The sequence below is a fragment of the Vigna radiata genome, chromosome 5 (genome assembly GCF_000741045.1).
Source record: "Vigna radiata var. radiata cultivar VC1973A chromosome 5, Vradiata_ver6, whole genome shotgun sequence".
Classification (NCBI taxonomy): Eukaryota; Viridiplantae; Streptophyta; class Magnoliopsida; order Fabales; family Fabaceae; genus Vigna; species Vigna radiata.
The window spans coordinates 19,138,919-19,166,001 of record NC_028355.1 but is presented as its reverse complement, the minus strand read 5'-3'; the positions used below and the strand labels follow the sequence as shown (position 1 = coordinate 19,166,001).

Below are 27,083 nucleotides of genomic sequence, written 5' to 3'. Positions count from 1 at the left end.
TGTTTTCATCCAATATCAAACCGATTTCTCACAGCATTTTTACTTTTACTTTTAATCAATGAAGATGTACTTAGATTAGTATCCATTAAATTTAGGGCATTTCTAGACATAATGCTCTAAGTTGTCACTATATATAAAAAAAAAATGCAACAATACATATTAAAAATAGTGACAGGAGGCTTTACTTTACTGCTTAAAAAAAATCACTTTCTATAAAAAAAAAATTCACTTACACCACAATAACAAATGCAACCACGAAGGTGAGACCTATGCACAGGAAGCATGAGGCACGATGGCGAGCACACACGAAGCACGATGACAAGTGCGAAAGAGGCACGATGGCAAGCACGATAACAAGATAGAGAAACACAAGGGCACAATAGACAATGGTGAAACACAACAAAACGAAGAACAAACTTAACATAAAAACCCTAATTAAATCATGTTTTCTCCCAAAACAACCTTAATTTTCTTTATTTTTTCCCTTTCAAGCTCGCTTAACCGTAACCAATTACATAACCAATTCTATCGATTTTACTTGAAAAACAAGTCACTTATAAGTTAACTTGAAAGTTAGATCTAAGAACATAAACTCATCCCAATTAACGAATTAATTCGCAAGTCAAGTTTGATAATCATAGTCCAACGATTTTCTCGATGCATGCTTTATTTTTAATATTATTTGTTCCTATTAAATTCAAGAATTAGTTGTAACAAAACACTTATAATTAAAACCATGAGTTCGGTTTATGATCTATAAATAAATAAATACTTTAGTTAGAAAGTACTAATAATATAATAAAAGTAATGAAATATAATTTAATAAAACATATATTAATTTCCACATCAATCATTATACAAATTTTAAATTATCGCTTCAAATTAATAAATTTCGCCGTTTGTTTTCAAAAGGAGTCAAAATGACTTCATGACCTGACTTAGAACAAAGCCAGAGCTGACTTCCACTTTACATACAGATAAGCCATACTGATAAATTTCCACTTTAACATACTGCTTATTTGTGTATTCAAATTTAAAAACTGTATAATACAATGATAACTTCAACTTACAAGGTTTTTTCGCCTAATGCCTTAGGAATGTGTTCATTACAAGAGTGGGCAAAAGTAAATGTCACCAAGCTCGCATGTCGAAGGAAACCGTTAAAAGTTAAAGCGAAAAAAAAAACAAAAAACAATTCATGCAAAGCGTATTTAACCAAACTCAAATTCTACCATCCACACAAAAATTACGTACAAATTAGAACTAAAAATAAATAAACAGCACTGCACTGAAGCTCACATTTAAAAGCCATTTATAATCATTCAATTCGAAAGAGAACAAAAGCAAAAAGCGAAGGATAATGGGAGAGAAACATTAGACTGACTGTACACGAAACTTGTTGGCAACATAGAGCAAATGACTAATGTTTGTGGTAGGATAATTTTGCAGTAACTTAAGATTTGAAGTGAAATCACCGGCAAGGAGGCGCTTGCGAACGAGAACAAGCATTGCACAACATACCCGAAGAAGAGTCTCCTGCATAGCATGTGTTAATTTCCATGAGTTTAAACTTCATAAAAGAACTATGATAACATACTTTTTTCTTTTTACTCAAACTATAAACTACTTGAGATAACCGGACAGATGCGAACAACAATGACAATGCTGGTGGAAAACACAGGACAGAAACCAGAGCAGGATGAACTGCTCTGATACCAACTTGAGATTTAAAATAGAGAAATTTATTTCTAAAGGGCTTAATGGACCCTTCTCATGGAACTAGTCACTCGTCCCGATAATGGAACCAAAGATGGTTCAGGAGTTTAAATAAGGTCAAGAGAACAAGGAATACCATACTAAGGTATAGGGAGGACTGAAGATGAGAAGAAAGGAGTTTGCTCAAACAAGATGACATTAGAAGACATGTAATACTTCTTGGTTTCAAGAAAGTAACAACGACACCCCTTTTGTAGCAAAGAATATCCTAAGAAGACACATGTAATAGCAAAAGTAGAGAGTTTATCCAATCCTAGAAATAAATCATGAGCAAAACATACACAATTAAACACATGGAAGAATGTGAAAAAGATTATCATTTGGATAAATAATGGAATAAGTAAGCCTATTGTTGAGAGAAGAGGATAGCATTCTATTAATATAATAAGAAAACAAGTAGTTAGATAGCATCTTCCCAATGATGAACCATAATTGGCACCAAGCAATAAGGTACGAGCAGTCTCAATCAAGTGCCTATTTTTTCTCTCTACAATACCATTTTGTTAAGAAGAGTGAGAAAAAGTAGATTGATGTAAACTTCCATGTGAACATAAAATTCTAGAAAAATTAGAGAATTACTCTTTGGCATTGTCACTATGTAAATTTTTAATTACTAATCTAAATTGATTTTTTATTTCATTCAAAAATTATGTAAAGATTGGCAATAGCCCAAAGCCATCCATGTGCACCTAGAATATTCATCAACAAAATTAACAAAATACCTAAAGCCAAAAGATGAGACACAACTTGGTTCCTAAATTTCAGAATGAATAATAGAAAACACCGAATTACACCTTGATTCAAATCTTTTTGGGAAAAAAGATATAACATGTTTACCTAACTAGCATGACTACCATTTTAATGTCTGAACACTACTATGTTCATAGACAATATTTTTTTTTATATTTTGACAACTATGGATGTCCCATACGATCATGTGAAAGATTAACAAATGGAGAAGCAAAACAAGCCACATGTGGACTAGTTCCATAATAGTACAAACCTCTAGATTCATATCCTGAATCACCTTGTATAACGTTCATGTATAACAATGGATTTGGAATCAAAGGAGCAAAAAGAACCGATTTTTTATTTAAGGAAGGAAAAAGTGAAACTTGACCAACTCCTTAGAGGAGATTTTAGAGCCATTGCCTAAGGTTATGAAATCAGGATATTTTGGAAATGGAAGGGATGAGAACAAGGAGGTATTATTATAGCCATGTGGTCAAAAGCACGAGTCAAGTATCTACACACTTTGACCTTCCGTGGATTGTGAGATGGAAGTTGTTGAGAAACTGTGATTTACATATAATTGTGCCAAACTATTAGATTTCATTCTCAAATATTCTTGGTACTCTTCATCATAGTAATTTGATTTAACCATTTTAGCATTACAGACAACGATTGTCTTGTCAAGAAAACCGTGCAAAGGGAAAGAGATAACATGATGGCAAACGCCCTAACCATGGCCAGTATATACAAGAAGAGTGGTCCTAGTCTCTGTTGAGTGTGCCCAAGCTCTTATCTTTTGGGCCAACTTTATTTATTAATATTATAATAGGATATTTTAGGCCTTCTATAATGGGTCAAGTAGTATATGATTTTATTTGGACCTTGTATTTGGGCCATGTCTTGGGTTAGGGCCTTGTATAGTTTGGGCCTAAAAAGAGATGGGCTTGATTTGGGTCTTGAAAAGAGGCGCCTAAATTAGGGTTTCTACCCTAGGATGCGCTATCATGGAGAGTATGAAATAGAAAGAAGATTAGGAGAAATCTCCCTTGTGTTGAATATACACAATAGGGTCCTTTATTTATAATAGAAGAAATATGAGTTAAGCCCAAATCTAAATAAGAAATATAAACTAACTAACTAAAGATAAGAGATAAATATAAACTAAATATAATATTTCTAACACTCCCCTTCAAGCTGGAGCATACAGATTGTATGGACCAAGCTTGGAATAAATAAACTCAATTTGAAATATATGATCTGTCTTCAAGAGTGTGTGGCAAACAGATGCGCAATCACATGTCGACGAACAACTAACAGCACTATGAAACTTCAAATAGCACCATGAAACTTCAAGTGGGACGACTTTGACAAAGGAGAACAATGACAAACTCCAGGGACTGGATTGCCATCAAGTAAGGATGGGGCTTGCATCAAAACTACAGGGATTGCCATCACTGACTGACGGGGCCTGTAGTGGCTAAAAGCGACAAAACTACAGGGAATGTCATCACTCACTGATGGGGCCTGTAGTGGCTAAAAGCGATAAAACTGCAAGGACTGTCATCATTGACTAGTGGAGTCTGAAAGCCTAAAACCTGGTTCATACTCCCCTCACGACGAACGGCGGAAATGACGACGTGCCAATGATAGACCATGAAAGTGGAAGATCATAATGAGCTCTTATTCATCAAAGCACCCAAAAACAAATTTGACAGATTTGACAAAGGGTTGGTGAAATTGTTTCAACCCATAATTTTAGTGTTGAAATTTCTTGGTGTTAACCACTAACTGTCCTTGAAAACCTTTCAGAAAAGATAAGATAGCGGAAGCAGTAGAAGTAAGACTAGCAACAAATTGTGACAACAGTGACTAATTGTAGTGGCGGCACAAGCAGCGGATGACAAGAAGGTCCAATCGGTGCAGCACGAGAAAAGGGAATTAGAACCCATTCGTGGAGGCATACACCAGAACGCAGATACGAGAGGAAGATTCGGATGGAGTGGTCGCCGGTCAATTCTGGAACTCCAGTGGCGGCTCCGACAACGACTCCGGCGATGCTCCGGCGAGGTTCCGGCGAGGTGGAAGCTCCGGCGGCGGTGGCGGCAGTGGCCTTTCTTGGCTAAAGTAGAATGACATAGGTTGAAAGACTTTTAGTAGGGGCTGCCGTCTGCCGGTGGCCGGCAACCATGGCGCTCGGCCGCCGACAGACGGCGAAGACAACGGCTAAAGAATCAGAGAACCTTGCTCTGATACCATATGAAATAGAAAGAAGATTAGAAGAAATCTCCCTATGTGTTGAATATTTATAATAGAAGAAATATGGCTAAGCCCAAAATACAAATAAGAAATATAAACAAACTAAATAAGAAATATAAACTAACTAACTAAAGATAAGAGATAAATATAAACTAAATATAATATTTCTAATAGAGAGCAAGCTAGGATTAAAGCTCTCCATTTCCGTCCCCATGTTTGGAAAGTTGGACTTCCTTCGCAAGTCACAAAAGAAGCATGCTCTCTTTTGGCTCCATTTTTCTAGAGTTTGAATTCAAATTTGGCTCTCCTTTTGGAGACCACTCTAGGTTAGCTTGGCCTAGAAATAAAGGCCTCTACCATTGTAATTTTCGGCTTGAATATGAGTATTGAATTGTGTTGAGATTGTTGATAAAGGGAGTACTGGTTTAGCTAAACCTTACAATCTTACAGTGTTTCTGGTTTTTTATGATGACAACACATTATTAATAATACATGTATTGATATGTGTTACATGTTCATTACTTTCATGTTTATATTTACTTGAGAACATGTTTGTGTTGATTCTATCCCTGCATTTTTACATTTCAAGTCGACTTTACTTTTAACGTAATCAACTATTTTCCTCTGCACTTAAATTATCTTTTCTCTTGCAATTCAAGAAACTTTTGAAAGTTCTCTCTTTTACGAAAAAGATTTTGATTTTTGTATTTCATCAATTCACAATTAACAGACTAAACAGAGACAAGAAGTTCTAGCCAGACCTATGATGGTGCCACGATGGACTTAATACCTCTGTTTGATATCAAAGAATTTATCCATAAGAAAGGGATATCAAGGATTGAGTTTATAAAGAAACAACGTGAGAAGGTTAAAAATCAAATTCAACGCAAAACTAAGAGATATAAAAATACAACTATAAGGGGAAAAAAACAATTATCTTTGAGGAAGGGGATTAGGTTTGGCTTCTTCACCTTCAAAAAGAGATTACCTAACGACAAGAAATCCAAACTCAACCCCGAGGAGATGGTCCTACCCAATCCCTCAAAAGAATCAATGATAATGCTTATAGTTTAGATCTGTCTTATGACTATGGAGTTAATCTAACTTTTAATGTTTGTGATCTTGTGTCTTCAGCAAAATGGGACAGATGATGAGACAAAACCTCAATTTGAGGACAAATCTTTCCGATGAAGGAGGGGACGAATGAAACAGTACCGATTTGGAAGACTAAACATATTTAAATCTTTAATAAATATTCAACAAACCATGATGTTACTAAATTAAATCCACATGACAAATGCTACAAAATTAAATCCACGTGACAAATGCTATAAAATTAAATCCACGTGACAAATGCTTATTAGATCATCATTTGTCACATTATTAATGTCATTTAATCTAAAGACTAAAATAACATTTTTTGCAAAATCTAAGGACTTCATAAAAAATTTTAATTGGATAACCAAAAGAATGGATGACCACAATTTGAATAACTAAAAACATTTAAACCATTTTATATTTGTTATTTCTATTCACCCAAACAATTTTTTTCCTCTTAATTTCTCACCAGTTTTTTCCTTTTCTTCTCACCCACCTACTTCCTCGCCCTCTATTTCTCTCTTCTCTTCCCATCCGAATATCGCATTGATCTTTACTTATGCAGAGAAAACTTTTTCCTCCTTATTTGTCATTTAAAAATAGTTTTATATACTTATTTTTATAAAAAGTAACTTGACGAAATCAAATGCAACCTCACCTGTCTTGTCATTGTTGTCAAATAAGAGGCAGTGGACCATAATTCTAAATTCCAGTTGATAACGGTACAAAATTAAATATGAAATGTACCTGAGGACCATCAGGATCACTTAAAAGAGTGTCCCAAATGTGAAGGCTGTCAGCAAAATTGAATTCCTGAGTCAGGAGGAGAGTAATCCATCTAAATGCATAGAATTGAGGATTGACCTGACACCCAGAACTATAAAGTGAGCCATTTCTATTAAAAGAACATTCGTGGTTGAATCATCAACAAGTATGCATACAAAACGGTATTATGAGTGAAATGCACTATCACTTAACTAGTTGAGAAACAAGAAAAGAGTGAAACATAAAACAATATATTATTTAAATTGTATTTTCAACTTCAACTTGTATTTTTATCTAATCGTTTGTTTTTTTAATAAAATGTTAAATTTGAGTATACGTATGCATTTGTTTTTGTAAAAAAAATGGAGCACAAAATTATTTCTTTTATTTAATATTATTTATATTATTTCCTTTGGGAATGTTTTTCTCTTTTACACAGTGCCAATTAGTTAAGAAATTACATTTTTTATAATTTAATAGTTTTTAAAAAAGTAAAAAAATTGAAGATTTTTTGCTTAAATCTTTTGCTTTGTCATTTGGGAACAATTGTGCAAACCAATGTTGTTAAAATGGTAAGTAAGATCTCAAACTCGTAATATCCTGCGAGTTTGGACCATCAAGTGAGTTGACGCATAGGGCGAATCATAAACAGAGTGAATCATGGACCCTATCGATCCTTTTGGTCCTATGGTTGATCCAACCCATGAAAAGCCCAACGCTCTTACCTTTGCCTACAAGGGTTACATTCACATACAGGGTGCCACCCTCACAGTCTTCAAAGCTACTTGCCTTCGTAGTCGTTGGTGCTCACCGCCCTTACAGTTGCCAGTGCTCGTAGTCGCCAACCTAGCAGCCCTCGTAGTCATCAACACTAGCAGTCAACTATGCTTAGCCTTTGTTTCTCTACTTTTTATTTTGCTTTCCACCTCTCTTCCTTTTAGGATTCCTTTTTTTGATCTGGTTGTGTTAGGATGTGGAGAGTTTATGAAAGGAGAAAGGGGAAACGAAACACTAAACTGTAAACAGTTAAGTGGCGGCGGGAAAGGGCCTTTAGAAGAACCTTTAATTGTTTCGGTGAGGGAGTTAATGACTTTTGAGTTTGTAAACCAGTCTTAGCACCAGGTGGAGGAGAGTGAGAACTAGTTAGGAATTCATACCCGAATCCCTAACAAAGTGGTCCGACCTGCCGGATCCTGTGCGGAGGAGAACGAGAGCAATGGAGGGAAGAGTGCAAGTGGTTGAAGGAAAAATGGAACATCTTAAATTGGCGGTAGACGGATTGAAGGCGGAGACAACCGCAAATCGTCAAGAATCGATAGCAATGCACAAGGACATCCAAGAATTGATAAAGTTGATGGGGTGCACAACAAGAAAACAGAGGAAAGATCCGATGGGAGCCAAGCGTCTGTAAACCATGATGGCAGAAACCAGCGCGTGAAAAATGGGGACGGAGATGATGAAGGGGAGCGATCAGGGAACCTACCTAATTGGAGACGAAAGGTGGAATTACCCATCTTCGAGGGACCCGACCCCTAGAATTGGATCAGTAGAGCGGAGAAATTTTTCGAAATTCAACGGGTAGTAGAGGAGGAGAAGGTGGAACTGGCACATATTACCATGGAGGGGAGTGTCGGATATTGGTTCTAGTTTTGTTAGGATAAGGCGAGTAACCGCACCTGGGAGGGCCTCAAGGAGGCGTTGTTGATCCGTTTCGAGAGTCATCACCGAGGAGGGATTTTTTAAAGAATGGCAGCGATCAGACAAACGTCCATTGTAGAGGAGTACGTGAAGGAGTTTGAAGCATTAGCCAGTCAGACGAAGGAGTTTTCCGATAACCAGTTGTTGGGTTACTTCTTGGCGGGACTACGCAAGGAGATGAGGTGCCAGATGAGGCCCTATGACCCACGTGATCTAATGACATCGATAAGGATCGCGTGCGACGTTGAGGAGGCTCTTCGTGGCCTAGGATTGTTGGGGTGGACAGGGGCCAAGAACCCACCTTTAGGGGGACGAACCACCAGCGACAGAGTAGTGGTGGCAAGAACTAATTCGCAGAGGGGCATGCCGGGGAGGGTCGCTCCAACGCAAAGTTGGGGTCGGTAAAACAAGATGGAGCGGCAAGAAATGGGCCGGTGAGAGGTGGCAGTTTTGGCATAGGAGACAACCGGGGACGGAACATTCGCAACCTGCCTTACCCAAAATTCTTAAAACACCGTGAGGAAGGAAGGTGTTTCCGTTGTGGTGGGAATTTCAGCCCTGGTCACAGTGCCCGGAGAAGAGTTTGCAGGTTGTGTTGCTGGCAGAAGATGAGGTAGACGATGCAGAGGGGACCGATGCTGAAACGGCGACTCCATTCATGGAGCTTTCCGCGTTCTCGGCCGGAGGGTTGACCCAACCCAAGACGCTGAAGTTGCAGGGCAAAATCAAGGGAAGAAACGTTCCGATACTGGTCGACAGTGTGCCAGTCACAATTTCATAAGAGGTTGGTGGAAGAGTTAAAGCTTGAGATGAAGGACACCCGTCCCTACCAAGTGAGTTTGCGAGACAGCCATAAGAAGGGGACCAGAGGATGTTGTCCGAAGGTGAAAGTCGATATGGGGGAGTGGAGATCGAGGAGAGATTTTACCTTTTCGAGCTAGGAGGGGTGGATATGATATTAGGAGTCGACCATGGCATTCAAACATGCAGGGAAAAGGGTGGTCGTCAGGGGTGACTTGACATTGGAACGGAGGGTGGTCTAGCCAAGTGTGGGCTTTGATCTGGAGTGAGGAGAGTGAATTGGATGAGGAGGAAGAGATTACAAAGGAACAGAAGGAGGAGTTGGAGGGAATTATTGGTTATGCAGGGGTATTTCGAGAACCACAGGGTTTGCCACCTAATAGAAAGGAGGAGCATCAAATTGTCTTGAAAGAGGGCACAGAGCCAGTAAACGTGCGGCCCTACCGCTACCCACACGTCATGAAGATAAAAATTGAACCACAGGTGTCGGAAATGTTACATGCGGGAGTTATAAGGCCGAGCAGAAGTCCATATTCAAGCCCTGTCATCCTCGTTAAGAAAAAAGACGGGAGTTGAAGGTTTTGCATAGACTATCGGGCGTTGAACACACCGTCCCCAACAAATTTCCGATTCCAGTCATTGAAGAGCTGTTGGACGAGCTCCAAGGCGCGCGTTACTCCTCGAAGGTGGACCTCAAGGCTGGTTACCACCAGATCAAGATGGGCAAAGCAGATGTGCAAAAAACGGCGTTTCGAACACATTCGGGGCATTACGAATTTCTGGTAATGTCATTCGGCCTCACCAATGCTCCCGCCACCTTCCAAAATGCCATGAATGATCTATTCACGCCATGTTTGTGAAAGTATGTGCTTGTCTTTTTCGACGACATTCTCATCTACAGCACCACGTGGGTGGAACACCTGGAGCATGTGAAAAAAGTGTTGGACCGACTGCAGCAGCAGAGCTGGGTGGTCAACAAAAAGAAGAGTGAGTTCGGACGAAGGTCGATCCGGTACTTGGGTCATGTCATCACGGCAGAAGGTGTCAAAATGGATAAAGAAAAGGTGGAGGTGGACGCTGCTTGGGGAGAACCCATAATGCTGAAAGCATTGAGGGGGTTTTTGGGTTTGACAAGGTATTACCGGAGGTTCGTTAAAGATTACGGAAAAATAGCAAAGCCCCTTACACACATGTTGAAAAAGGGGAACTTTGTGTGGACCGAGGCTGCCAGGGAAGCAATGGAGAGAATGAAGAAAGCCGTGATGACGGCGCCAGTGCTGGCGTTGCCGGATTTTACGAAGTCGTTCTCGGTGGAGTGTAACGCGTCCGGTGGAGGCATTGGGGCGGTGCTATCACAGGGAAAAAGACCGATTGCTTACAATAGCAGGATGTTATCGGGTGGTGGCGATGGAAATACAACACTGGCGACCCTATCTGCTGGGGCGGAAGTTCGTGGTGTAAACGGATCAAAAGAGTTTACGATTCTTGTTGGAGCAAAGGGTGACGACGCAGGCCCAGCAACATTGGATAGCAAAACTACTGGGCTATGATTTCGACATAGCCTACAAAACGAGGGCCTCGAACAGGGTTGCGGATGCGTTATCCCATAGAGAAGGGGGAGATCTAGATGAAGGTGACACCGGAGGAAAGGAGGTAGAAGCTGAGCTGATGGGGGTAGTGCAACCCTATTGGAGAGATTTCCAAGATGTAATCAAGGAGGTGGAGGAAGACGAAGAATTGAAGAAGATAAAAGAGAACATTGAAACAGATCCGAATAAACACCCTGCTTACACAATGGAGCACGGACGTTTGCACTACAAAGGGTGATTAGTCATAGTAGCCAAATCGGAGTGGGTTCCAAAACTGTTAGCCGAATTTCATACTACCCTAACAGGAGGACATTTCGGTGTTTATCGAACATACAAAAGGATAGCTCAATCGCTATTCTGGATTGGAATGAAAAGGAGCGTGACAGAGTATGTGGGCAGGTGCCTAGTATGTCAGCAAAACAAGTATCTCGTAGCTTCACCCCAAGATCTCCTACAGCCATTGCCAATTCCTGAAAAAATTTGGGAGGATATCAGCATGGACTTTATTGTGAGACTTCCGAAGTCAAGAGGGCATGACGCCATACTCATGGTGGTGGACCGATTAAGCAAGTATGGGCATTTCCTCCCTCTAGAGCACCCTTACACTACGAGGACCGTAGCAGAAACATTTGTGAAGGAGGTAGTAAAGCTGCATTGAATTCCCAAAACGATAGTAAGCGATCGTGACCCCTTGTTCCTCAACTTATTTTGGAAAGAGATGTTGAAGATGCAGGGAACCCACCTCTAAATGAGCACCGCCTACCACCTCGAGACCGATGGACAGACTGAGGTACTTAATCGCATTCTTTAAGGGTATTTACGTTGCTTCTATTCTGAGCAGCCAAAGAGCTGGTTTTCCATCCTTCCCTGGGCCGAGTACTGGTATAACACCAGCTACCAAGGATCGGCCAAGTGCATGCCATTTGAAGTGGTTTATGGCAGAGCACCACCAACGCTGACCCGATTCATCCCAGGAGAGACCATGGTGGAGGCTGTAGCACAAGAGTTGCAGACGAGGGATGAAGCGCTACAGCAGCTCCCTTTCCATTTATCAAGGGCACAAGACATGATGGTGAAGCAAGCAAACCGTAAGAGGAGACCAGTGTCAATCAAGATGGACGATTTGGTGTATTTAAAAGTTAGACCACACTGACAGGCTTCCATGCAGATGGGATTACACCCAAAGTTGACAGCTCGGTATTATGGGCCCTTTAAGGTAACTCAGAAGATAGGCGAGGTGGTGTTTAAACTACAATTGCCAGAAAATGCTAGAATCCACCCCGTGTTCCATGCATCCCAATTAAAATTGGCCATGGTACGAAGCAAGTGGAGAAAGAGTACTAGCTGAATTACAGGTCAGTGGACCTACTTGTTGGCCAAGCAGGGTGATTGATACACGGATACAGCAACAAGAAGGGGCCCCACGGGAGCATGTGTTGATTGAGTGGAAGAATGAAGGAGTAGAGAATGCTACATTGGAAGATCGAATAGTGATGCAGGAACAATTTCCTGACTTTAACCTTAGGAACAAGGTTAATCTTCAAGGGGGGAGTGATGTTAGGATGTGGAGAGTTTATGAAAGGAGAAAGGGGAAACAAAACACTTAAATTGTAAACAGTTAAGTGGGGGCGGGAAAGGGCCTTTATAAGGACCTTTAATTGTTTCAGTGAGGGAGTTAATGACTTTTGAGTTTGAAAACCGGTCTTAGCACCAGGTGGAGGAGGTTAAGCTCCTACTTACAGTGTATTCTTGAATTCCTGTTGTGAATACAAAACATACTTTTTCATTCTATTCCCGTTCTTGTTTGTTGAAGAGTAAGAAAGAGTGAGAGCTAGTTAGGAATTCATACCCAAATCCCTAACAGGTTGCCATGGTTGTTTTGCTGGTAGCTCGAGTTCTGAAAGAAAAAGATGGCATCCCCGCTTATTGGTTCTCTTCATAGAGGACTTATGTATTAAATTTTAGTATTCTAGTATTTAAAATTATTATCATTATTATTATTATTATTTTGTATGAATTATTTTTATTATTTATGTACTATTTTTAATAATACACCAATTTATGAATATAATGTTTGTTTATGAATATAATTTTCTTTTAACTTATAACTCTTACGAGTCGATAACTCTTATGAGTTGAGTTACCATTCTTGTTGTGGTTAAGTTTACTTAATGAAAGATTTATATGAACTTTCGAAAATTTGTCTTTTCTTGATGAAAGTAAAAAACAATGTGGCTAATGATCAAGATCACAAGGACTGAAAATGCCAAAGAATATTTTTTTTCTTGCTTTTCCACTCTTTTAAATTCACATGGCATTTTACACTAGTCCTTGTCCTCATACACCTTGGAAAATGATATAAAAGAGAAAGAATAGATACTTAATTGAAACTACTTGTACCTTGATCCCTAGTCCCAATGTACCTATCCATCAATCAATCGGGTGATGCCATTCTTACTTCCTATTATCTTATTAATAGAATGTCATCTTCTTTGGACAATAAGTTCCATATTCCACTATGCTTACAAATAAACCTTTGTTTAACATTTCTCCTCCAGTCTTTGGATGTGTGTTTTGTACATGATGTATCTTTAGGTTTGTACAAACTATCAGCCATGTTATCAAATGTGTCCTAGAATATTCTTGTTTCCAAAAAACGTATCAAAGTTATTCTTCTAACACTAAAAAATATTACATACCTACAAGTGTCACCTTTGTGTATCCTATTTCTAACATTGTTCCAACTTCTACCATCCAGACTCATGATTAGTCCAATACCACATGGTGATTCCTTTTCATCAACTCCTTCACCATTGTCATTCCAAACTATGCTAATGATTATTGCAATTGGCCTATTCCCATTCAAAAAGGTACTCAGTCTACATGCAATCCTCATCCTATTTACAATTTCCTATGCTATCAAATTTTGTTCTCTTCCTATTTTGTTTGATATCCTTTGTATCTTTCATTACTATTCTAAAAGTGTGAAAGATGCATTTCATCATTTTGGATGGCAACAAGCCATGATTGTTGAAATGCATACTCTCAAACATAATGGTACATGGAATTTAGTTAATCTTCCACCCATACAGAAGGTTGTTAGTTGTTGGGTTTAAGCCATTGAAGTTGGGCCAAATGGTAAATTTGGTAACCACAAAGCTAGATTGGTGGCCAAAGGATATACTTTGATATATGGCCTTTATTATGGTGATACTTTTTCTCCCATGGGAAAAATGACTATTGTGCGCCTCTTTGCCATGTCAAGTATACCTCATTGGCCTCTCCATCAATTAGATATCAAAAATTATTTCCTTCATGGTGATCTAGAAGAGGACATTTACATGGGACAACCTCCTAGATTTGTTACTTGGTGGTGTTGGCTTGACTTGTAAGTTACATCGGTGTCTCTATAGTCTTGAGCAATCTCCTCATGCTTGGTTTCGAAAATCCAATCACATTATTCAAACTTTAAGAATGAAACGCAATAAGGTCATTTAATTTTTAATTATCATACCTCACCTGAAAAATGTGTTTACTTAATTGTGTATATTGATGACATAGTTATTACAAGGAATGATATTGCTAGAATCTCACAACTAAAAGAACACTTAGACAATCACTTTCATACCAAAGACCTTGGATGTCTTATAGACTTTCTAGGCATTGAAGTAGATCAATCAAAGAATGGGATTGTAATTTCCCACTAATACTAGGCTTGGTTTATCCTTTTGCAATAGGTATTGTTAGTTAGTTTATAATGTTAAATATATTATCTTTATCTTTTATCTTTATTAGTTAGTTTGTTGTTATTTCTTATTTAGTTTGTTGTTATTTCTTACTTGTATTTTGGGCTTAGCCCATATTTGTTTATTATAAATAAAGGACCCTATGTGTATTGAACACAAGGGAGTATTCACTATATTCAACTTGCTATCAGAATGGGTCGATCCCGCTCTGGTTTTTGTCTTGTTGTCGGCTGCCACCTTCTGGCCACCGTCGCCAGCACCGTCTCCGACCACCGCCACCAGCACCGTCTCCGGCCACCATCGCCGGCCGTCCGCCGTCGCCGGCTATCCACGGTCACTGGCATTCACCATCGTCGACCATCACAGTTTCATTCATCTAACCCTTAGGGTTTTCTTGTTCCTCGTTGGTGCACTTCATCTTCTTCAAAGATGGCGTCTAACAATACTCTTTCTTTCTCCAGAAGTCCATCAATTACCTCTAAGAAGCTAAATGGATAAAATTATCTATCATGGTCTGCTGCTATTGAAATGTGGTTCCTTGGCCAAGGGCATTATGATCACCTTGAGCGAGATGGAAGCCATGTGCCTGTCGAAAAAGTTGATCAGTGGAAACAAGCAGATTTCCAGTTGTGTGCCCTATTATGGCAATCAGTGGAACCCAGACTTCTTATATCTCTGAGGGTTTTCAAAACTTGTCACTCCTTTTGGAAGAAAGCTCAAAGCATCTATGCCAACGAATTCAACGTCTCTATGACACCACAAACAAGCTTGCAACTCCTAAAATGACAAACCATGATATGGTGTCTTTCATGGCTGAAGCCCAATCTGCTGTCGAAGAACTCATGATGTTTTTGGAAGCGGATCCATTAGAGGATATCAAGAAGAAACTAGACAAATTTTACATGGTGTTGATTCTTCGTGCCCTGCATCCCGATTATGATCATCTTAGAGATCAACTTCTAACCAGTCATGAGGTCCCCTTCATGGAAACATTGACCACTCGCCTTCTGCGTGTCCCGTATCTCAAACTTAGGAAGCATATCAACTAGTGGAGCCATCTGTCATGGTTGTCACACGAGGAAGAGGAGGACATGGCACTAGAGGAGGAGGACGAGGAGGTCGGGGACGTCAATGCACATATTGCAAAAGGATGGGTCACACTCAAGAGACTTGCTACTACTTACATGGTTTCCCTTCCAAAACTGCCAATATTTCAAAGACTGAAACTTCCGCTTCGAATTCGAAGAGTGAAATTTCCACTACTAAGTTCACTAGGATGAATATCAAGAGTATCTAAGGTTAAAGTCTAACAGCTTGTCACAACCATCTCAATCTCCAAGTACATCAACAGCCTACGTTTCTCAATCCATGGAAGGTCAAAATTCATGGATAATTGACTCAGGTGCTTCTGATCACATTTCTGATAATACCTCTTTGTTCTCATCTATTTTCTTTCGAGAAAAACCTCATTTCATAACCCTTGCAAATGGTTCTAAAACTTCCTCTAAGGGAGTTGGTCATGTTTCCTTGTTTCCCTCCCTAAATCTAAACTTTGTCCTTTTTGTCCTTTTAATTTAATTTACCTAAGCCAGTTGACTAAAATGTTAAATTGTTCAATAACCTTTGATCACAAATCTTTTGTTATACAGGAGCGTGGGTCGAGGAGACAGATTGGAGAAGGATATGAAGCTGGTAGATTATACCATTTTGGATCTCGTCCAAGGGTGTCTTGTGTTGCTGCTACTAATCCTAAGGTGCTACATGATCGACTTGGTCATCCTCATTTGTCCAAATTAAAAAAGATGTGTCCTGAACATTGTGGTCTCCAGACTTTAGAATGAGTCATGTCAACTAGGAAAACATGTTAGATCTTCCTTTCCTAAAAAGTCTCAATCAATATGTAATTCTAGTTTTTCCATTATCCATTCTGATATATGGGGACCTAGTCGTATCTTCTCTTTTGGTTTTAGGTATTTTGTTACCTTCATTGATGAATATTCAAGATGTACTTGGGTTTATCTTATGAAAAATCGTTCAATATCGGTGTTACTCTCCTAAAACTAAGAAGTATTACATGTCTGCCAATGTCACATTCTTTGAACAAACTCCTTACTTCTCTCCATCTGTTCTGGATGTTTCTATCCTTCACCAAGTCCTTCCTATTTCGGTCATTCCAAGTGTTGATCCTAATCCTCCTGCACCTGTCTCTGTCATTCCAAGTCTTGATCCCAATCCTCCTGCACCCGTTTCTCCACATAATGCGATCATTCCGCACAGGGCTCCAATGGATAGTCCACCTCCCTAAGACAATGGTGAATCTCCTACTTCAGATTCTTCTCCCTCGTCACCTTCTCCCACGCCTCCTAGTGCAAATGGTTCAACATGGCCTATTTCTCCCAGAAAAGGTATTCGTTCCACTCGAAACTCTCATCCTATTTATAATTTTCTTAGCTATCATCGAGTGTCAACCTCCTATTTTTCTCTTTTATCCTCAATGTCTTCTGTAGCTATACCCAAGAACGTACAAGAATCACTTGATCATCCTGGATGGCGACAAGCTATGATTGCAGAAATGCAGGCTCTTGACCACAGTAATACTTGGAAGTTGGTGCCCCTTCCCCCAGGCAAAAAGGCGGTTGGTTGTCGATGGGTGTATGCAGTTAAAGTCGGCCCTGATGGAAAAATTGATTGGCTCAAAGCCCGACTTGTTGCAAAGGGTTACACTCAGATTTATGGTCTTGATTATTGTGATACTTTCTCTCCTGTAGCCAAGATGACTACTATTCGCCTCTTCTTTGCCATGGCAGCCATTCGTCATTGGCCACTTCATCAATTAGATATCAAGAATGCCTTCCTACATGGTGATCTTGAGGAAGATGTTTATATGGAGCAACCTCCTGGATTTGTTGTTTAGGGGAAGTCTGGTATGGTATGCAAATTGCATAGGTCTCTATATGGCCTCAAGCAATCACCACGTGCTTGGTTTGGAAAGTTTAGTTCTATTGTTCAAAAATTTGGGCTAAAGGGCAGTGAAGCAGACCATTCGGTTTTTTATCGTCATTCTTCTCTTGGGAAATGTGTTTACTTAATAGTATATGTTGATGATATTGTCATTACAGGAAATGATGTTGGAATATCTCAACTGAAAGAGTACTTGGATAGACATGTTCAAACCACGGATCTTGGAGGTCTCAAATACTTCTTAGGCATTGAAGTAGCACAATCAAAAGATGGAGTTGTAATATCCCAAAGGAAGTATGCTTTTGATATATTACAAGAAATAGGCATGATTGATTGTAGACCGGCAGACAATCCCATGGACCCAAACCAAAAATTAAAGACAGAAGAAGGCGAGTTATTCTCTGATCCAGAGAGGTATGGGATGCTGGTTGGAAAACTGATTTATCTCACTATTACAAGGCCAGATCTATCCTTTGCAGTTGGAGTGGTTAGTCAGTTCATGCAGGCTCCTTGTGTTGACCATTGGAATGCTCTCATTCGCATTCTAAGGTATATCAAAAAGGCTCCCGAGCAAGGATTGTTATATGAAAATAAAGGAAGCACTCAGGTCTCTGGGTATTGTGATGCAGATTGGGTAAGTTTGCCTATTGATAGACGGTCTACTACAGGCTATTGTGTTTTTCTGGGAAGAAACATTATTCCATGGAAAAGTAAGAAACAAAATGTAGTAGCTCGATTAACAGCTGAAGCCGAGTATAGGGCGATGGCGTCACTCACATGTGAACTCATATGGGTGAAACAATTTCTTCAAGAGCTTAACTTCTGTGGCATCCATACTATGAAGATGTAATGTGATAATCAAGCTGCTCTCCAAATTGCATCAAATTCAGTGTTTCATGAGAGAACTAAATATATCGAAATTGATTTTCATTTTGTTCGTGAAAGTTGTTGACTAAAGAAGTATGTACTGAGTTTGTTGGGTCAAACAATCAACTTGCAGATGTGTTGACTAAGTCACTAAGGGGTCCTCGGATTGAGTTTATTTGTTCCAAGCTTGGTACATACAATCTGTATGCTCCAGCTTGAGGGGGAGTGTTAAATATATTATCTTTATCTTTTATCTTTATTAGTTAGTTTGTTGTTTTTTCTTATTTAGTTTGTTGTTATTTCTTACTTGTATTTTGGGCTTAGCGCATATTTGTTCTATTATAAATAAAGGACCCTATGTGTGTATTGAACACAAGGGAGTATACAGTATATTCAACTAGTTTATACAATCCTTGTATTGATCATTGGAATGTATCATTCACATCTTAAGATACCTCGCTCCAGGACATGGTCTACTATACAAAGATAAAAAGGATACCCAACTTTTTAGATATTGTGATGTTGATTGGGAAATATCTCCTATGGATAGATGCCCAACTACAAGGTATTGTATTTTCATTGGATGCAACAATATTTCTTGGAAAATCAAAGAAACAAAGTGTAGTTGCCCAACCTAGTGTTCAAGTTGAATATAGCACAATGGTGTTTCTCACTTGTGAACTTGTGTGGGTGATACAATGTCTTCAAGAATTAATATTCTATGAGACCCAACAAATGAAGATTATTGTGATAATCAAGCAATTCTCCACATCGTCCTTAATCCTATATTATAGGAGAGGACCAAAAACATAGAGCTTGACTATCATTTTATTCGCAAGAAGATGTTGTCCAAAGAAGTTTGTACTATGTTTGTTAGATCTACTAATCAACTAGTAGATGTGTTAACAAAGTCCCTAAGAGGACCAAAGATTCAATTTGTATGTTCTAAACTTGGCACATACAATCTATATAGTCCAACTTGAGAGGAGTATTATAATAATTTATCTTGGTAATATAACTTAACTTGATCAGATAGGCCAAGTAATTTTTCCTAAAAGGTTGTTTTGCTTGTTAGCATTAATTACCTAGATGTAGCCATTTCTTGTACCTCTTGGTATTCTAGATGTAATTTTCTTCTATAAATAACACAGATCAGCTAAGAGGTAATCAATCTCTCCAGCTCTTTTTATCATATGTTCAGACTTAAGTAAGCTAATTGCATTTTTTTATTTCAGGTTTTGTAGACTCCTTATCACAGAAATAATGTCGCACATGAAATTTTAACAATGATCTTGTAAGTCAAGCAATTGTTCTTGTTATATGTTTCATATTGTAGGGTTTTATCAAACTGATCGAGTTATGAACAATTTGACCTTTGTCAATCTATTCCTAAATGACCCATTAAACTTACATTGTCTTCACAAAGAAGACATGAGAAAAATAAATAGATATTGACCACAGTATCATGATAAATGAACAACAAATGATCACCATAATCATTTGATTCAAGGAGACGAGTTCCACATAAATAGTCAGTTGCATAACACTACACAATACAAGCAATGGTGCAATGAACACACTATCGCCTACACATCACCTCACAACAACCAATTACAGCCAATGATGTAAGTACACATTCTTATACATCTTACCCATGTAAGTATATTCTTAAAATTTTACCCAATTCAGTAAAATCCAGTGATAATTGCACCACTATCTTAAACTTCCCTAGTGAAAACAAACCAATAATACCAGCCAAAATAAAATTACTAACATAGCATAGGACTACACAAAGTTAGCATAGGAATTACAGCCAATGATGTAAGTCAAGAAGGTCATATCATTAAAGGGAGCAGAAAGGATCCACATTTTCTTGTTTATTCTTATTAAAAAATTTAATATTAGCGTAATAATATTGCTATCATGCACTGCACAAATAAATAATTATTAAAGCTAATTATAGTATCAAGAATTAAACTAAAAGAGAACTTGTGAGAAGATAGAATATATAGTAGAAACTGTCTTACTTTGGAGGTGACCTCAAGATGACGCCACAGCTCTTCATCATGTTCTCTCAAAAGCTGGGATAATCTTGTAATGGTTGAACGGATTCCCACAACACTATTGTCAAGTTGTTGAACAAAGTTATCTCGTAAACCACTCAAGAGCTCAACAAAACAGAAGAATGCGTCTGCTTCAGCAAAGGCCTGCAAATTATTGATAGGGAACTCTTGAGCAGAGTTAATCAATAATACATTAAATCATGACGGTAATATGAATCTACAACAGTACTCCACCTTATTACCACGAAAGCAAATTGTTTACACCAAAATCAGCATTCCCTCAGTCATTTAATTATTAAGAATCCTTTCTATTTCTTTTATGTAATCAGGGCGCTGTATTACATTTGATAAAATTTCATGTCTTAGTGCCTCTAAGTTAGCAACGTTTCTAAACTGGTCACACCTGAATTTTGATTTGCCATAGTTATCCCCATTCTAGCTGCCCCTTCTTTTCATTCAGATTTTCGTAGTGTGTTTAGTCAGATAAAGAATAAGAAAGAAAAAACATGTGGCTTTCATGGATAAGCAATTCTTCAAATGAAATATACAAAATAAAAAGAAAAACGAAATTTATATCAATTCGTCTTTTGAAAACACAAATACAATTTGATGAATGTACTACATCACCTTCAAGGGCGGTGTGTGGATTACAAACACACAATAACCGAGATTGAAGGGTTTGATAATGCAATTCTGTGACAGATCATATAATGAAAAACTAGAAGAATAAAAGATTTTTTCATATATACTCACTGCATTTTCCTCATCTGGGTCATTTTTGAAGACGTAGAAGAGAGGAGCCAATAACTCATTCATCCCTTGCACATATCTTACACCTGGGTTTAACTTCGCAAAAATAATTAATACATTCTTCAAAGCCTCCTGAAAATGCCCCCCAAAAAACAGTACAAGGGTTCACAAAAAAAAAAAAAAATTGAATTTCAAGTTTGAAAGAATTTCAAGACAAATAAAGTTAAAACCTGATTAGATTTAGCAAATTGGGAATCACCACAGAAAAAATGCATATCAGGATGAGTGCGCTTTACATCTCGGTCAATTTGATCTATGATCTCTGTATCCTGTAAAATGCAAAGTGCAAGATTTGCTTCACAACAGCCTTGGCACAAAGTATTATAATGCATTAGCATGAAACTCATAACTGTGCACCAGTAAATGGGCAACCGTAGTTCATTAATGATTCAATATTGACAGAAGCAAGATCATTAGTTGTGTGGTAACAAATCTGCTCACACAATTTCACAAAGACATGTCATTGTTGGAACAAATAGACCATAGTGTAATTAGGGGGTGGTAAAATGGAACAAGCCATCCCGTTTATGTCCAGTCCAACAATGGCCCACCAAAAATGAGCCAAGCTTGGCTAGCCTACCAATTCAAAACGTTGAACTTTACAATCCAGCTCAGCCCGCTGTTGAGCTAGTGGGTTGGCCTGCTTTTTTTTGTCATTTAGTCTATATTACATGGAACGGACAGAAATTTTTTATTTTTTACAAAAAAACAAGTTGATGACAGGTTGTCAGGCTGATTCCAGGCTAAAAGGGCTATGCCCAGGCTGCCGTTCGGACGGTTTCAGATTTTGGTTGAGCTATCAAACCTCAGCCGGCCTGTTGGGTTGTGTTAATATGAAGTGTCTCAGCACAGATTCCAATTCTTTTTAATAAAGCAGGATTGGCAGGTTGACCCAACTGACTTGCAGAGCTGGATTGTCGGGCTGCCAGGCTTGGTGGGCCGGGTTGGTTTGGGCTCTAGGGGTGAAAATATTGTCTCGGCCCGCCTTTTTTGGCCAGGCTGGCAGGATGGCCCGCTGGCCTTGGCCCTTTTTGCCATCCATAAGTGTAATACTGTTAACTTTAGAGAAGCAGCTCACAATAGACAATGTGATTGTCATTACAGATCAGGCAAATGTGATCAATCCACCTTTCTCTTGTAAAGGAAGCTTCATGAAGAATAGTTTCAGTTCTCACTTTTCACCCATGCATGTAAAGCTAAAAGTGTCAAGCACAAATGCATCATGAGACAATATTGATGGAATATTTGCATCAATATCAAAATGCATAATACTTAAATAGCTTTTGTTTGTTGCAAGAGTACTATGCCATGCATTTTCATTAATGACAGTCAAGTTTTTTGTGACTCTCTACCATTGTGACTCGTGATCTAAATGTAACTTCTTATAGTTTAAGAGTCACTTGTCTATCTATAAAATATATATGTGCGTTATGTTGAAATGTGAAAGAGAAAACACAGAACTATTCAACCCCAAAAAGTGATCTCCTTCTGATGGGATATAAGGTGATAGGATATAATAGATGCAGAGGGAAACAGTTTAGGAATTAATTGTTAGTTGGTTAGTTGGTTGGGGAGCCTTTATAAGAAGGCAGGGAGGTCTTGTATGGGGGGAGTTTTTTTGTGCTCCCTTGAGAGTTGGGTGCTGTGCAGTGTATTCTTGTTCATCAGAATAATATACTGTTTTTGTCCAATACTCTGTTTGTGAATGCTGTTTTGAGAGGGAAGATAGACTTCTTGACAAAACAAGTTTTCAGCAAAAGTTCTGACTAACGTATAATCCACCATATGATACAATTCCTTAAGTGTTCTGATACTTTCACAACACTTCTAGAATACCACCACCAACAGTTTTAAGCTAAGAGGTATACGATGATTTTCACTTTAAATTGTAAATAGTATAGCAGTTTGCATTATACCTGGAAAAATTGATTCCATACACTGGTTTTCCCAAGACTCAAAGGATGTTCCCCATGAGTGATTTCTGATCTAGAGAGCAACACCCTTCCACAGTCAGCATCATCAGTATCACAAATTGTGGGATTGTACATCTTCCTTGTGATTTCTGACTAGCTAGCCACCAAAACATTCAGAGAGCCAAATAGATAAAGCAAGTAGAATAGAATATACACTAACAATCAATCACTACTTCTGCAATAATGGCACTTGGACACAAATGCACCCTATCAATGTAACAAAGAGAGAACCAATTAAGTTACAATAAAATTCAAAAATTTAATGTGACTGTTATAATTATAGAAGCAAGGAGCAGATCCTATATCATCAACAATATCTAGATTATTCTATATGCATTATAAGAACGTTTTTATTTATACCCATATCATATATTTATTATTAGACGATATCAAATCTCTCCTATTTATTGTAGTTATTTCTTTTCCTCGCCATAAATAAAGCATCCATGTTATCTAAAAAAGACAGTTTCAATTTCATGTCTCTCTCTTTCCTAAAGTTTAGCTTAGTATATAGAGTATTTCTCAAAACTGCATTACACATTGTCCATAATCATTACACATTAGTCACATGAGAGTGCCAAACATATTGAGGCGAATCGTCGTTTCATCAGAGAAAAACATAGGTTAGAAGACATCACCACTAGATTTTTCAACTCTAGTAAACAGATGACCTAAAACTTGTATGCTTCTTGATGAGGAGTATTATAATTATAGAAAAACGGAATAGATCCTATATATCAAGAATATCTATATTATAAGCATATATATATATATATATATAGAACATTTTTATTTATATCGGTATCATATACGTTAAAGAGACCACATGGATTAGATATAATATAAAAGTAGATGAAAACCACGAGTTAGTTTTCTAAGATTGAATTAGGCTTAAATTCTACTATTTTAAATTGGTATAAGAGTTATTAAGAGTTTATATCCTAGTCAAGTTTCTTAGGTCTCATGTCACCCATTATCAAGTTCCCCTGGTCCCACACTTGAGATGTCTAATCCTCAAGATAAAGCCAAATTATAGTATGGAAATGGATACAAACTTCACTTTACAAGCCAATTTTGTAGGATTGATTAAGCTTAAACCCCACATTTTTAAGATGTTAATAATTTATAGTATATAAATTAGTACTAACATCACTTTACACGTCAACTTTGTAGGACTAAGTTAGGCATAAAGTATACCTTTTCAAAATAGTATCACTCAGAGCTTATCTTAATAAGTTTTTTGGGTCTCATGTCACCCGCTATCTAGTTCCCTCATGTCCAACACTTGAGATGTCCAATACTTTGACGTGAGAAGGTGTTAAACAACCCACATCAATTAGTGAGAAGGTGTTAAACAACCCACATCAATTAATTTATAGTATATGAATGAGTGTAAATATCACTTTACAAGTCAATTTTGTAGGATTGAGTTAGGCATAAATTTTACCTTTTTAAAATAGTATCACTTAGAGCTTATCCTAATTAAGTTTTTTGGTCTCTTGCCACCTGCTATCGAGTTCCCTCTGTTCCAAAGATGTCCAATACTCAATGTGAGAAGGTGTGTTAAACAACCCACGTCAATTAGATATTAAGCCAAATTATAGCATATAAGTAGTAGCAAGCTTCACATTACAAACTAATTTTGTGAGGTTGAATTAGACTTAAATTTCACTTTCTTAAGAATATATTTATTGGGATATCAAATCCCCTCTATTTAGTATATTAATTCGTTTTTCTCAAAATAAATAAAGCATCCACGTTGTATTAAAAAATATATAGTTTCAATTCAATGTCACTCTCTAATTTACCAATGACAATAGAGTCCTTAAAATTGTCACTCTTCTATAAAACATAGTTTGACAAAAGAATAAATGTGATAATATGCAAAGAAAAGTTACTTAGTCCAACAACATTAGTTCAACAACTAAGTCATATTTTTAGCTTCAACCCTCAATTCTAAAGAAAACAAGGTTAAAGTTAAAGCAAATCAAAGAGATCATAACATAAAGGCATCAAATCTCCCCTGACAAACTAACTTACAGGATTCATCAAAATTTCCTCTTTGAATTGCTTGTACTGGGACCTCTTCTTTGCTAATTCAGATGACCAAAGCCCTCGATCAGGTGGAAGATATCCAAGCAAAAGCTGTACATGTCGACGAGCATAAATTACAACAATGTTTTATAATCTCACATCCAATTCACACTAACAAAAAGCACACGAACCAAAACATTATTCTTTAGCACACTTGACATATTTGGTTGGAATGAAATGGGAATCAGTAGGTCGCATATTTCCTTAGTTAACTAAAAATGCACATCCCTAGTGGAGAAATCATCGTTGCATTTTTCCTAAACAAATCTAATTAACCTAAAAATCTCAATATTTTTACATTATTTATCTTTTTCCTTTTTCTCTTAAATTAAAAGACAATCCAAGTCTCACTCCACTCCTACTCATACCAAACCAACACTTAAACTAGATTTAACAAGTATCAATCTCATCACACACAAGACACTACAGATAACTAATTAAAATGCACTGCTACTCTCTCAACTAAGATTCGGTAAGGGTGTCCAATGGCAAATTACATATGGTAAGCTTGCTCCATTTATGTAAATACTATTTTAAAGGTCATGTTTGAAATTAGTTCTCATGGTGAGGGAGTGAATGTATGGTTCAATGGCAAATTACATATGGCAAGCTTGCTCCATTTATATAAATACTATTTTAAAGGTCATGTTTGAAATTAGTTATCATTAGCTGATAAACTAAAGTTCTTTACAGTATTAGTTCATGGACAATAACCACTTTTGAGGGAAAAAAACAAACTAAAATAATAAAATGAAGAAAATTAAAAAAAAAAAATAATAAAATAGAATGGGAAAGAGACCTAACCTTCCATACAGTAGACCGTATCCCAGCAGCATCAGGAATACCTTGACACGCGCGACTCCGCAACTCGCTCATATCCACCACCTTCTTCGACAACTGAACCAAATCAAAAAATCACAGAATTAATACTCAAGTTAAACACACTAATCAACGAAAGTTCATTGTCATTTTACAAAAGCGAGCGAACCTCGGCCAGCAATTGAGCCTGGCGAGTGACGTCGTAGGCTGAGGGAAAGACGTCGCCATGATCTTCGATTGGCGAATCTTCGATTATCTGCGTCGGTGGAGGATCTTGGACGACGGGAGGCGGAGGAGGTTCGGAAGGGATGGCGGCGGCGGGGCGCAGAGGACGCGAAGGCTGTTGGAAGGGGCTGGCCGCGGCGGATGGGGGAGAGGATGACTGCGATGACGACCAGAGAGAGCTGTTAAGCCAATCGGGAACCTTTTTCACCATTTTGGTAAGGGATTAGGGTTTGTCAATGATGATGTTGGGAGATGAACAAGCATGCGCATTGCATTGCAGCCGGAGATTGATCACATGGATGAAGTCTCCAATTATGCTCTTTTGTTTACTTTCAATCTTAATTTAATCACTAAATTTAACTACTTCATAAATCTTAACAAATATTATAAAATTGTAATAAGTTGTAAAAATAATTTAGTCAGTAAATACGTGGTCGAAATTAACTATGAAATTAGTTTGGGTTTATTTTAATTGTCTTAATTAAGAATGAATTTGTCATCCCAAAATATGTAGGGTCATCAATAATGACAAACTCTCTTGCATAAATTTATTTTTTATTAAAATAAAAAAATATAAGTAAATTTTAGGTGGAATCAAATTGTGAAAGAAAATATGAAATAAAAAACAATGTAAAAATAATTAATATTTTTATTCTACTATGACAAAATAACTTCTGTACTTTTAAGTCCCAAAGAAAAACTAATGACATTTTTAACATATATTAAAATTAAATGTTGATAATCTTGTTTTATAAGTTTACAGAAAAAGAAAATAAATGCTTAATTATTGCTCTTAGTTAAATTAATAGA

The 27,083-nt window shown here is 37.7% G+C and overlaps 1 protein-coding gene across 4 annotated transcripts; it reads right to left on the bottom strand.

The window, feature by feature from the left end:
* Positions 1-1,195: 1,195 nt before the first annotated feature.
* Positions 1,196-26,610, bottom strand: LOC106762149 (TBC1 domain family member 13). 4 transcript variants are annotated; one of them, XM_014645888.2, is made up of 9 exons: positions 26,218-26,609; positions 26,034-26,126; positions 25,176-25,280; positions 23,079-23,228; positions 21,333-21,431; positions 21,106-21,234; positions 20,317-20,496; positions 6,610-6,726; positions 1,196-1,536 (listed from the first exon to the last, which is right to left on the bottom strand). In XM_014645888.2, the coding sequence occupies exons 1-9, from the start codon at positions 26,482-26,484 to the stop codon at positions 1,375-1,377; spliced, it is 1,302 nt and encodes a 433-aa protein (XP_014501374.1). In that variant the 5' UTR covers positions 26,485-26,609; the 3' UTR covers positions 1,196-1,374. The 4 variants fall into 4 exon arrangements, with proteins under 4 accessions (XP_014501374.1, XP_014501375.1, XP_022636594.1 ...); XM_014645889.2 differs by having other exon boundaries at positions 21,106-21,198; XM_022780873.1 differs by having other exon boundaries at positions 21,106-21,188; positions 21,362-21,431.
* Between the last annotated feature and the right edge of the window lie 473 nt (positions 26,611-27,083).

Bases quoted from the DNA above. Each gene is read 5' to 3' on its own strand.
- LOC106762149 (XM_014645888.2), bottom strand. From the start codon at position 26,484: ATGGTGAAAAAGGTTCCCGATTGGCTTAACAGCTCTCTCTGGTCGTCA. The intron at 26,127-26,217 runs GTTCGCTCGCTT...GATTTGGTTCAG, and splicing joins AGGCTCAATTGCTGGCCGAG to TTGTCGAAGAAGGTGGTGGA. The intron at 25,281-26,033 runs GTTAGGTCTCTT...CGACATGTACAG, and splicing joins TACGGTCTACTGTATGGAAG to CTTTTGCTTGGATATCTTCC.